General features: G+C 35.4%; 1 protein-coding gene across 22 annotated transcripts in view; it reads left to right on the top strand.

Moving 5' to 3' along the window:
* Positions 1-13,620, top strand: part of LOC121871416 (inositol 1,4,5-trisphosphate receptor-like) — a 136,113-nt gene that overhangs the window by 107,222 nt on the left and 15,271 nt on the right. For 18 of the 22 annotated variants that reach the window (XM_042373674.1, XM_042373677.1, XM_042373678.1 and 15 more), the window contains 10 exons: positions 1,885-1,996; positions 2,643-2,875; positions 3,069-3,207; positions 5,273-5,380; positions 5,737-5,918; positions 6,542-6,752; positions 7,127-7,323; positions 8,181-8,267; positions 9,159-9,260; positions 12,816-12,953. In XM_042373674.1, coding sequence (XP_042229608.1) covers positions 1,885-1,996; positions 2,643-2,875; positions 3,069-3,207; positions 5,273-5,380; positions 5,737-5,918; positions 6,542-6,752; positions 7,127-7,323; positions 8,181-8,267; positions 9,159-9,260; positions 12,816-12,953 — 1,509 coding nt within the window. The remainder of the gene's footprint in view (positions 1-1,884; positions 1,997-2,642; positions 2,876-3,068; positions 3,208-5,272; positions 5,381-5,736; positions 5,919-6,541; positions 6,753-7,126; positions 7,324-8,180; positions 8,268-9,158; positions 9,261-12,815; positions 12,954-13,620) is intronic. The other 4 variants (XM_042373693.1, XM_042373694.1, XM_042373688.1 and 1 more) reach the window with 1 other exon arrangement.

Here is a 13,620-nt window from a genome sequence, read left to right as displayed (position 1 = left end):
ATATTTCTTGTCCACAAAATCTATCTTACCTTTCAAACCATATTGTTCTTGATTTTCTTCATATTTACTTATGAATATTTATCTCTCTTTTTTTCTAGCATAAATTTAATGCCATCTAGAACTTCCTCCTGTATATCGTTTATCAACTTTCCTTTTATTGTATTTATTTATTGCATGTTGCTTATTCTTGGCTATTAATTTGTTCCTTCTCCATCTCCCACATATTGTAGAGTAAGTGTGCCTGTGTGGATGGAAGAGTCCCTGTAATAAATAACAATATAGATGTTCCTTGTTATACCTACATTGTTAATTATTGCAGGTGCACAAAGACTTTTGGATCACCCTGTACGTCAGGTAGATGAAGCACTTCACTCTACTTAGTCCTTCATTTTCTCTTTCTGATTATTTATAGGTGACCTTAATTTCCTCATGCCTATCATTACGTTGTGTGAACAGTTACATACCTCACACACCCCTAGACTGCTTAGCTTAGAATTCCCACACTCTTATTGATGCAGTTGAAAAATTTACTTTACTGTACAGCTCCTCCCCGACTTACGACGGGGTTAGGGACCCAAATCCAGGTCGTAAGTCGAAAATGCTTAAATAATACAGTACTACGGGTACATATAAAAAATCTAAAATGGGGGTGTCTTTTTCTTCTCAGCACCACAAAACTCTCACTTTTAAGCTTGCCAGCCATTTTAAAGTGAATTACAAACGAAAATTTTGTCAGTACACTGCGTAATCACTGACGTGTGGTCGTAAGTCGAGTAGGTCGTAAGTCGGGTAGGAGCTGTATTGTATCGGATTTCTATCATCAGACAGCCTTCAGTGTCTTTCATAATATTTTCAGTTCTTTTAAAAATGCCCAATCTCATTTCTTTTGATATCTTTCCCAACTTTCTTCACCTTTTTGCCATGAATTATAGACAATAAACAAACAGATGTTGATTTCTGAAGATAAAACTTCTGTGGAATTCCAAAACCAGTATTCTAACATAAATTGAACTATACCTTGCCAATATGTTAGATAGTTGTGACAGTTAACCACAGTTTGACAGCTGGGCACTGTAAATATGGTACTACAGGCTAAACACCCCCCCCCTCCTCCTCGTGTATTAAAGGATGACATACTGTACTACTTGGCCTATGAGGTGGGGAGACATGTTTGTTTACGTGTTGATTTATAGTGTTATCCTACTGAACAATTCTGATCTTTAGTTTGACTGAGTTTACAAATAATATTCAGGTATACAACTTTGTAGTACAGTATATGATGTAATCTATTAGTTGCTGTTGTTTCACACATAAAAGCCTTTCCTGCTGTGATGCTTTATTATTCTGATCATAAGTGTTGAAATGTAGAACCTGGACTGAATCTACAATATGTGTCGCCTCTATATTCTTCAAATCAACGTCTGGTGCAGAAGGATGTTGTTAGCATAAGCCGACGATGTAAGTGTTCTCACAAATATTCTTGTGTTGGATATGGGAGAGTTTTCTGACATGGTATATTATCTTCTGTGTGATCTTAGCAAAACTATTTTATGGGTTTTAGGATAGTTAAATATACTGGAAGGAATTTATGTAAATCAGGTTACTGTATATGTTGACTGTGTTCATGTATCAAAACACAACCCTTTGTATTCATATTGATGTATAAATTTGTTGACATATTATTGCATGGATGAAGTGTATCTTATCTAGTACAGTACTTGTGTCATGAGTAATTATGCTTTATATACAATTAAGACATCGGAGAATAGTGGAATATGTTAAAACAAGATTAGTTTGTTGTCCTGAAGCTGAGTTTGTACAGTGAGGTAAGTTTATATAAGGTAGATATAACAGCATTGTATTAAATTGACCATTATTCTCCAGGGAGATGCTCTCCGAAACCTGCTCCTGGCACGGTACTTTGACCATTACCCTTGGTCGAAGAAGGACGCTGCAGAATTCAGGGCCAAACAAACACAGAATGTTGGACCGGGAGGTAAAGTATTTTTTCTCTCTGAATATTTTGACAGTTTAAACAAATTTGCCTAACATTTCTTTCTTATTTGGTTCTTTGTTTATACTTGTTTCTGGTTTTCTTGCTTCATCGTCTTGTCCTGTTTGTATGCTATTATTTACCTCAGTCATATGTATACTATGCACTAGAGAATCTTTTCTTTCTTGAACTGTAAAATGTAAATAAAAAAAAAATTATAAAGCCTAGGAACATAACTGGAGTATGTTAAAGGAGTGTTGTGAATGTGCACAGTGGAGGAGTGTGTATGTGGAGGAGTTACGTGTAGATAGGAATCCCACTTGTGAATAACCTTTGTGAATAATGTGGAGTAAAACTGAAAAAAAATTGGAGGGTGTTTGTAAGTGAAGTTGGTGGCCATCTGATGAGTCACTAGTTCCAGCTATATACAGTATTTGTAGAGTCAATTAATTTTTTAGTTTTTGATGGAATTTACCATTGCAGGTTACAGACAGGGCATGCACATGAGTGTTGTGTACTGCATGTTTGAAAACAGTATCAATCCAATGAGTTTGTCTGTATGTTTGTCCATCCATGTAATTTTTTCCCTTTTTTATAGCTTGTCATAGAAACTTAGTGCAGAGTAGTTTTATTTTTTTATTGTTCTCAGATGTAGTGCAGCGACGATCAGGAAAATCTCTGGCTGAGGTACAGTGTGATCTAGCCAAGAAGGGAGCAGCAGTTTTAGTAGTGGACCTTGTGATGAAAAGCCAGAATCGTCATCAGATTTTTGTGGAGGCGGTGGAATTGGGCATTGCTCTGTTAGAGGCTGGTAACAGGGAAATACAAGACATGCTCTATACTAAACTACGAGAGTGCGATAAATGTCAAAATTTCTTTAAGGTAATATTAACAATGCTCAGAAGGCATTTTTTGTTTCTTTCAATCACTGGAGGTGTTCTTTAAAATACTGTACTCATAAGTTTTACAAAGGTTGCTCTATATGATTTAGTATTTTTATAGCTAGTTATTTGAACTATTGCATAAAATAACAATCACACGTATATATTAATGTCATTACTGTACTCTTTTGAAGGTGTTTGATAACAAAATGGAGGAAGCCCAGCAGGAGATACGAAACACAGTCACAGTCAACACCTCAGACTTGAGTGCTAAGACTAGTGATGAGAAAGATGGACAAAAGGAAGGAGACAAGTTGAACAGGAAAAAAGGAGGTGAGAAACCTGACTATTTATCTAAATTAAAAGTAATTTAGACATTTTTATATTGATTTTTCTGAGGAATGTTTAAGACTTAATAAAAGATAGGCTGTGTTGTTATTTCTGACGAACACATATAGTACAAAGCATCAGCTGATCTGAGACTCAGTAACTACCAAGACAATAGGTGGTGTTGGCTATTATTCTGGATACTAAAAATAATAAACAGCCGAGTAGCCCAAAACATGAGTTAGGGACCGCCAAGGACAGCTTTAAAATGGGACATAGGCTTACATGTTAATTGTACCACTGGGTTTGAACATCAGAAAATACACACAAAATTTTGAAATATCCTAAAATTCTAAAGTACAGTATGCCCACAATCCGGGCATCACTGGTGATAAGGTAGTTTACTGGTGGGGGGGGGGGGTCTTGTCCTCCTACCAGACCCCTTAATGCTAGCAGTAGCCTACTTTGGGTAAACTGTACCATTTACCCTTTGTGGCCTTGTTAATTTTATGCATTAAACTTTAATTATTAGTATTTAACATTCCAGGGTAAATGTTGAGGGTGAAGACACTAGCCTCTTCACTGTGGGGATGCCACTATTAGTGTTTTATTTGGCTATTGGTAGACTATTTTATTCAACTCAGAAGGGGACCCATACACAAGGGTAACCCCTTGAAAGGAAAATGACATTTCAGAATAATGGTATAATTATAACCATCACAAAATCTTTCAGTTATTTCACGGTTAACCCAACTGATTTCAAAATATTATTACATGGTGAGCGAAAAGATGTAGTTTTTCTTCATATTATAGATATAAATTGTGCTTTTAATATTTATGCTTTGAAAGCTATTAATGTGAGTTTCAGAGTTATTTGGGAGTTTGTAAATTCATAGTGTCTCAGTATATCTGAATTTTTAATTTTTTTTTCAGAAACTTCCATTTTAAGGGTAGTCATATGAGGATCTTTCCTAAATGTGTCATTGATAAAAAACTCTCAATGTCTTTAAATTTTGTAACTTTTAGGAACAGTCAAATAACCGGTGTGGGAATGTGTGTTACGGTTTAGATGCCGCTTTAATTGAAGTATGTTTGTGTTGATGCATGTATAAACAAGACTGAATGAAGCAGTAACTGACAAAAAGGTATAAATAAAGATATAATTGATTTATAAAAAGAGGACAATTCATTATTGGGAATAAAAGAGAGACCAAAATACTCTTAATAATCATGTGTAAATACTGTTTTCCCCCCCCAAGGAAATCTTTATCGTCCAAAGTGTCAATATTGTGCTCTTAATTGTGCCTCATTGTGTTGAATATTTTTTGTGCCTATTGATGTTAAATGCAATACATATACTGTATAATAATTTTTGCTTTATACAAACAGCTGTATGTTATTTTTGTAACAGGCCTGAGAGCCACAATACAACAACTAGCCACGGCCAAGTCTGAGTCCTTCAGGATTGATAGTACCAGTCTGTATTCCACTTCTGAGAGGGAAAATGGACCTGACAAATCAGAGACAAAAAACTCTGACTCATGCCTTTCCTCCACAAGCTTACAAGATCTAGAGTTAGACAATACTGCTCATAAAGTAGCTAGTAAAGATGACCCAATGAGTAGTGCAAGTACAATTAGTACAGTTCCTCATCATAACCATATGCAAAGATGTACAAATCTGGATGTGGGATGTAGTGTAAACTTGATTAATAGATCTCCTTCTAGCTCAAAGGCCAAATATATTACAAGTAGTTATGAGGACAGACTAGAAAATTGTTATGAAGACATTGGTATGCTAGTCACTCAAGAAGTTAATAAGAGCAAAGAGATGTTAAAGAACATCTTCAACAGTAGTGAATATGATACTGGTATAGAGCCGCTTGTTGGTAATGATAAGGAAGGGTTAATAGAAGAATGTCATGATAATATGCAAAGTACCAAAGTTGGCTTGAAGTTGCAATGTACTAGAAGTGGTAGTATGGTCTCACTTGATTCCTCTCCTTCCCCCGATTCCGTTGATTCCCCGCTAATCACCAAACCCTTGCTTTTTCCCTCTCCGACACCTACAGGACACAGACCCAATGGATTAGTAATGACTGATGAGATTCGAGAAGAGTTATCTGTTGCCGCATCTGTTACTTCACAGGCGTACACAAATATTAAAGCTGGGAACACAGGTTAGTCAACTCGTCTTCATCATTTTTGTCCTTTTCTTGTATTACCCATTTTTCCCTTTGCATAATTTTTCATATTAATGTGAGTGAATGAAGCAATACTGAATATGTGCTTAAGAAGATAAAATACACAACATATTTTTAAGTTTCTCCTCTTTGCCGCTTATATAGAACATGACTTTTATGTGCTGTAGTTTTTATAAAATTTAGTGGATAAATTTGTCTGCTCGGGTTGAATGGTCGCCCTAGGTTAACAGCTGTACAACTCTTGATAATTTTCATGTCCAAGTTATCTTTTTAGTTTTGATTTAGGGATTAAGATTTACTGTATATGATTAAACCAACCGATTGTTCTCTAGGGGACGACAACAGCTCCTGTCTCGGCCTTCACACCATGGAAGAGGTGGGGGAGAACTTTGGCGGTCGGGGCAACAAGGAGTCCATTGCGGATAATCCTAAACTTTCCCCTAAGATTGCTGTGATGCAACCTGTGCTGCGTTTCTTGCAGCTGCTGTGTGAAAACCATAACTTGTTTCTCCAGGTATGTTAGTCAGACTTAAATTTTGGAAGTTACTCACATGATAAAGATGGAGAGTTCATTAGTTTTCTTCCTTGTCTCCTGAGTAACACTGTATCTTGAGTATGAATGGCTGACAGTCTTAATACATTAAATGTTTTGTGTCAATGTGGCTGTAGTTATTTTGTTCATCAGTATACTACTACAGTACTCAACTATGTACTCTGCTCTTAGCTCAGACCACTTAATACTAATTATTCCATTAAAAGAGGCTGTACCACTCCTTTCAGAAATTATAAAATTTGCAATGTGTGCCGTTGCTTATATTTCTTCAATTAAAATAAATTAAACTTGAAATAGGTCAAGTAAATTGCCCATTTGTCCACATTATATATTATGACCCTACCTGAGTGCAGTGTGGTCACAGTTCCTGATAAAAGACTCAATATGGTATAATTGTGTAGTCAAAGAAGGAGAAACTTACAGGGAGTTTAAGAATAATATCATCTTCATGGTCGTCCTTAACTTCTCCTGCATCACTACAATGGGTCATTATTGTCAGCTAATTTACTTACTAGATTTTTTTTTGTATCATTGTTATTATTATTATAAACTATGGATTTCTAAGAGGTCCCCTTTTTTTTCAGAATTTCTTACGGGTTCAAAAGAGTAAAACAACTTACAATGTAATTAGCAAAACTCTTATGTTTCTGGACTGTATATGTGGGTCAACAACTGGTGGGTTGGGGCTCCTTGGCCTCTACATCAATGAACACAATGTCTCTCTCATCAATCAGACATTAGAGACACTCACTGAATATTGCCAGGGGCCTTGTCATGAAAATCAGAATTGTATAGGTGAGTGTTGATGGTTTATTAGCTAAATTAACCAGATCTTTTACTCTTGGTCACTATGGGAGTTTTTTGATGTTCTAGTTCTTAAACTATACAGCTAATAACCAATTCTTAGTCATTCATGTATCTTTTAAAAGTTTCTCTTTCCCAGTTATCTCTAGAAATCACTCGCCATTTGCTAGATATTGAAAGGCATATTTTTATCAGAATTATTCATGGCATCATGATATATGAACCTTCATATTATTTGTTTATTATAAGTAGCATTCGTAATGTGAGCAGGGTGTACGTATATGAGAAATAATATATACATCATATCATTTTGTTTTCAAATTCATTTCATTTGTGTACTTTCTAAAAAAAAAAAAATTTTTCAGCAACTCACGAGTCCAATGGGTTACACATCATAACAGCACTCATCTTGAGCGATATCAACCCACTGGCAAAAACTCGCATGGACCTCGTCTTAGAGTTGAAGAACAATGCTTCAAAATTACTATTAGCAATAATGGAATCTCGAGCAGACTCAGAAAATGCAGAACGTATTCTTCAGAGCATGCATATTGATCAACTGGTAAATATAGGTAGTTTCTTTAAAGTGAACTGAGGTTTTGGTTCACTCGTAAGGCAGTATTGAATTCGGGCATTAATTGTAGTGCCAGGACTCTGGTTTGACATCTCTCCATTTATCGTTGCTTCATTTAGTCACTAACAAATTAGGGAAAGTGTCTGCTTAGTGTTGTTGGCCATCATATGTTGCTGCAACACCACTTTTGTGGTATGAAGGACGGCACTACAGTGTGGAGAGCCAAAAAGCATTCTTGCTCCAGTTAGTGTGGTCGTAGCATTGTTCCTTACTGAAACATTCAGGATATTGTTGAGTTTTCTGGTCTTTCTAAAGAGAATTCAGAAAATAATTACTTGCAATACCAAACTGGAGGCTTTAAGTTGGTTCAATCATGGTGAGTTGTTCTCATCACTTTTGCACTAGACTTTTCTCTACCATGGTAATATCAGGGTAATGCTGAACAGGTTAAAATTTACTACACCTAGAAATATGCAAGTGAGTTGGGTACAAGTCACCATCATAGAAGGTAGAATTAAAAAATGTAGTTATTGGAGGAGTATGTTGATTATTGTTTACATATGTAGTGCTAAATGAAATCTAAGTAGGATATTGTACTACCTACTATGCATGCTATATATACAGTACTTTATATATATATATATATATATATATATATATATATATATATATATATATATATATATATATATATATATATATATATATATATATATATATATATATATATATATATATATATATATATATATATATATATATATATACTTAATAATTTATTAAGTATTTTAAACTGACTAATTTATTTCAATATGCATTGCTGTGCTTCCTCTCTGCTGCTTCAGAAATCCACCCTCACTCTTGTCTATGGTCTTTATCTTGATCAGCAGCATCATGCTAAGATGAACAAAGAAATAAATGAAGAAGAAAAGGTAAATAAATTTTTCCCGAATGAATTGTCAGAATTGACGAGCCAGTGTTCAATAGATATTGATAATGCATAAGCCATTGGGAGTGGCACCACTTCAGGAGAATTTAAAGATTATGAAAAAGAAAAGCCTCCATTTTATGGCTTCTGTTTTTATATTAAGTTTTGTTTGGTTAACCCATGTTTCAGTCACTCGTGGCCTTTCTTAAGAGTCTATAATTGCTCTTACCAAACTGCACTACAGTTTTACTCCTGTGTTCTTTCACAGATTTCTAAATCAGACATAAGTCACAGTCACTACTCTCACAAATTCCAAAGCCAATTTTATGTGACATTTTATTCATATTTTATTTACTATTTCTGCACTCATGGGGCCAATCTCAACATAATCTTTGTTTGTGAAATTAGAAGCAGAACTGTATAGATGTGCATGTGTACAGAAGCTGGCTGGCTCTTGTAAACTTGTGCAACACACACAACCCTCCCTTCCTTCTACCCTTCCTCACTCCTACTCTCCCTCCCTCCCGTGTTCAATAATACATTAATGACTGATTAATCTATCAACCATTGAAGCTTTTATATGTGTAATGGTTCATTTCATTGTACAGTCGGTCCTGTATAATGACTGTAACTCTTTACATTAGGGGTCCAAATTCCAGTGATGGATTATGTCATTGGTTCTTAGATCTTGACAGTTATTTTTCATTGCAGATGTGTTCTTATTTGGATAGATTCACAGTTTTGCAGTACATTTAGGGACACAACCTCGTTAGACAATGAGGGTTTGCTCCGGTACAAAAAGTGAAATAAGTTTAAAACCCTCATGTACAGCTTTTGCATAATGCTTTGCTTATGTTGCTGACAAGCCAACTCCAGCTTGATTTCCAATTCACAGCTGGATGTGGTTTGTAACTTGTACCACCAGGAGAGCATGGATGATGATGAGTTCTTCGAGGAGGGCTCATCTGAGAGTGACGATGGAGTCTCACCAAAAGAAGTAAGACTTTCATAAAACTTGTTTGTTTTTAGTGCTCACAAGTTCATATTACATAAGAAAATAACTTGAAAATGTTAATTAATAATTTCTTATTGCAGCATTCATATCCCATTGTACTGGCTATAGCAGTCATACTCTTCATTTCTTATCAATTAATTATTACCAGAGGACAGCTTTTTTACCAGTAGAGAACTGTTTGCTCGTGCAGTTTCCTCATTCCTAAGTGTAACCTTGGTAATAATGCACAGTAGATATATTGTAGTGAGTTTTATTCACTTTTGTGACATACTTAACCATTATGCAAATGAAAGATGGGAATACTGTCAGTTTATCATTATAGGAGGTCAAAGGCTTTTAATGCCATGAAAACATTCTTTTGAAAGTCGGGTCGAGTTTATCGCACGTCCAAAATTTAGCCGTCGTAATCGAAAGAAGCAATTATAATTCAAATGATGAACTTCAGTCATGTCTTGGTAATGGATTAAAAGACAGTTCATCAATTCTTTATCATAGCACAGAATTCCAGTTGTCAGGGAGTTGTTGTGATTTAGAGAAGTGAGTGTGTGAGATATATTGTGCTGAGACTGAGTCAAGGGTTGATACTCATGGAAGTCACCTTCAGGTACTGTATCATAAGAGGATCGAGTGTGACTTCCATGATGTTCCAGTGTTCATTGAAAGTCTCAAGTTTGTGCAATGTGTATTCAAGATGATTGAGAGAGAGGGCAAGGGGTGGCTGGATTGGCTTCTATGTTATCTCTTTGACTGGGCTGAGAATTAGTAGATAAGGTAGAAGCAAAGTTGAGTCATATGAAGAATGGCATACTGGAGGCTGCCAAACTGGTACTGGATGTAGAAGTGTGAGAACAGAATCTGGAGAAAGAGGGGCAGCTTGATGGCATGAAAGACAACTATAAACTGAAAAGAGTTAAGAAAGAAATACTACTGTAGTGTTACCTGCAAATACCTAGTAGTAATAAATGGTAGACAAAGAAAGAAGAATATACAGTTCTGCAGAGGGAAGTAAAGAAAATGGTAATATTGAGTAAATGAAAGGGGAAAAAAATGATGTTGGCGAGAGAATGAACTTGTGGGAAAATGTGATCTATCGAAGAAATAGATAAAGAGGTGGGTATAGATACAGCTGGACTTTGTGTGAATGGATGAGATACTGTGAAGGAGACGGAGGAAGTAGAGCAGACAACAAACCATTTAAAGTGTGGTGCAGGTATCCTTCGTTTAGTGATCAGGATGGGTTATTGAAACACTGATAGCTAAGAGGTGAAATGATCACTAAGCGAGAAATAATATCCGTAGAAATACATGTAGAGTAAATACTGATCTGTATGCAGTATAGTATTTTAAAGTAATAATAAAGTAAATAATACAGTAATAAATAAATATAACACACTGCGAGGTAAGCTAATAATGTGTAGATGATGCTCTGAAAATGCAATGATCACACTGGTAAATGAAGTCAACACCCACACTGGAGAAGTAGAGAAATAAAAGACAAAATCTTGACACTGGTGTACCTGACCGACTCTATTAAAAGTTAAAACCCTATTAAAAAAAAGATTTTTTTTAACTTGAGTGGTGACATCTACAGGCAAGATACATGAACTTCCGAGCTAGCCGTGATTCCATGTGGTGGAAAACAAAAGTCAAGCACACAGTGGTAGGTCAATTTTTATGTTTTCTCTGATTACTACCAACTTCTTTTGTGAATCATTGTTGTGTAGTGTTTAATGCATGGTAGAGGCTATTCACAAGCCGGTGTGTGCATTCCTGAATATGTTCACCTGTGTGCACATACTGTACTGTACTGGTACACTAAACCACCAGCACTCTCATACATGTATTAGATGTGTATGTATTGCTGGATAAGTTCCTCTTTTATACACTGGCACATACGTTACAAACATTTTATATATTCATTTGGGTATACAATACTGTACTGTATATATAAACACACAGCATTATGTGTGAGAAGTAAGCTAAGTAACATAGATAATTCAATAATACAGTATAGTGAAATAAATTGAATATTAATTGATAATTTTTTTTAATCAACAACACAATGGAAAAGGAAGTCCTTCTGCTACCCATAAGGGCAAAAGAAAAAACTTATTCAACAAAAGTAAGGTCTCTGCCCAAGCAATTTGAAAATTAAACAATTCTAAGCTGTATTCTGTATAACATTTGCTGTGTATGTGTATGTAAAAGGTCTTTGTAAAGCTGCATTCTAAATGTAAGCATTTGTTTGACAAGATATTTCAACTGGAAGTTCTTGCAAAGAACTCGGAGACTTTAAAAGAGGTTTCTTATGTAGTGTACACGTGAGGAGCAGTGCACTGTATAGTATATATGTCGGTGTGTAAATACTAAATAGCCATTCCAATAATATAAGACTGTGAAGGCTTGAGAGGCTGTGAGGAGGCAGAGTGGGGGATTGGTGCTGTGTGAGCCACCATAATGAAACATTTTGACTCACTTAAGTTGGGCTGATGTCTACCAATTAGGTTCACAGTCATGTGTGAAAGTCTTGCTGAGACAGATTACAGATACTGTACACCACTGGCAGTATATCAAGTGTGTGTACTAAAAACCATCGCTAAAACATAACTTCCTGATACAGTCTTCCATAAACCCCCAAATGTTAAGCCTATGGCATAACAAGTACTACAGGTGCATGCATGCTAAAAGTGTTTCTGTACTACAGTTATGTACAACAAACATGCACAGCCGTGGTACAGAGCAGCGTGTGATTAAATTACAAAGTTACTACATAAAAAAGAAAGCTTGAAACAGACATTTTGTGTTATACTTGTTTGTTTTCTTAATTTATTATTTTTTTTTTTTATCTTTGTATACCCACATTATTACTAATAATTCACACAAAACAATCCTCAAAATAAAAGAAAAAAATTGCTAACTGACTGACTCAATCTTTTTTCAAGGTGTTACCAGGACCCAGCATTTTTTTTTTTTAAAGAACTGTAATTACCCATGACTAAATTAAATTAATTGTGTTTTAGTGGTACTGTAGTTCTACTAATTCTCCATTTGATTCATTAAGACAAAGGAATTTAAATTTCCCTGCAATGTTTTATGTTCTTTTTGGATTACTATTATTATTGTAATACAGTATAGATATTTTGTCCATAGGAAAACACCTTGATGGATTTTAAGACAATGATTAATAAGCAAAAGATTTTTTATGCTCCAACCATAGACCAGAGGCATAGTGTTTGTCATTCTTGTTCTGTACATCTCATATGATGTTTGTGTGCTCACTTTTTGTAGTCATTTTCTTATACAGCCTTCCATGAAATAGTCTGAAACTTGGAAAAAATAACTGAAGGGAAAGTAAACATGTTTATTGTAATGTGGGTTATGCCTTGTGATTATTTGTCTTTATCATCTTTGGAGCTTAGTGGAGGCATACACCTGTACATACATGGTTTACAAATATCCAGTCTTGGAATTCTTTCTCCCCGGGAGTATCATTATGACCAAACACCATCACACTAATCCTACTTGTTTTTCTCCCAGGTTGGCCACAACATCTATATATTGTGTCACCAGCTGGCTAAGCATCACAAGGGCCTGGAGGAGTTGCTGTCCAAAAGTGGCAATGAGAAGCTTAGTAAAGCTCTTACCCATTACCGGGAGAACACTGCCCAGATTGAGGTGAGTTGCTTGTAATGTAAGGCTTTACAGGATGTTAACTGAACTCTTTGCTTCTCACAAATGTCACGGCTCACTAGAAGCTTCTGGAATGTAAACAAACTCAATTCATTTGCTTGTTAATAAAATATATCTAATGTATTTATTTATTTAAAGTATGCATACAATGATGTTTTATTTATTTTGTTTCTAAAAATATATATAAAGTTCAACTGAGTTTATGTGAGTGTGTGGAAGCAAAACTTAATTATTGTATTGGTAGACTGAGAGTCTTAGGGTAACATGGATGACCCAGGAAATAGGAAAATCCTTAAAACTGGTTCGGTGTTGATCCCAAGGGCCCTGGAGTAGAGGGTCTGTACCTGTACTGTATCTCTTAACTTGTCTCCCATTATTTGCCTTTAAGAACTACTGGTTATCAGTGAGTGACTCGGGCACTTCATATAACTGAACACCTGTTAGCGAGTCCTAAGCCAAGTACACATTGGCTTCTAATTGCATAGATATTCATGCAAAACTGCTCTCCTTCTTGTTTATTTGAGCATACAGAGATATTAAGATGACTTCAGAGGCAACACCTGGCTCAGTGCATGAATCTTCTCTGTGGTTTGATTCATTTGAGTGGATTTACTTCCAAAAATGGGACATAATAGTGTCTTGAAGATTTAGG

This window comes from Homarus americanus, unplaced genomic scaffold (assembly GCF_018991925.1).
Source record: "Homarus americanus isolate GMGI-L3 unplaced genomic scaffold, GMGI_Hamer_2.0 scaffold45698, whole genome shotgun sequence".
Classification (NCBI taxonomy): Eukaryota; Metazoa; Arthropoda; class Malacostraca; order Decapoda; family Nephropidae; genus Homarus; species Homarus americanus.
Note: the sequence above shows the minus strand (reverse complement) of the source record. Positions and strands in the feature narration are given on the sequence as shown.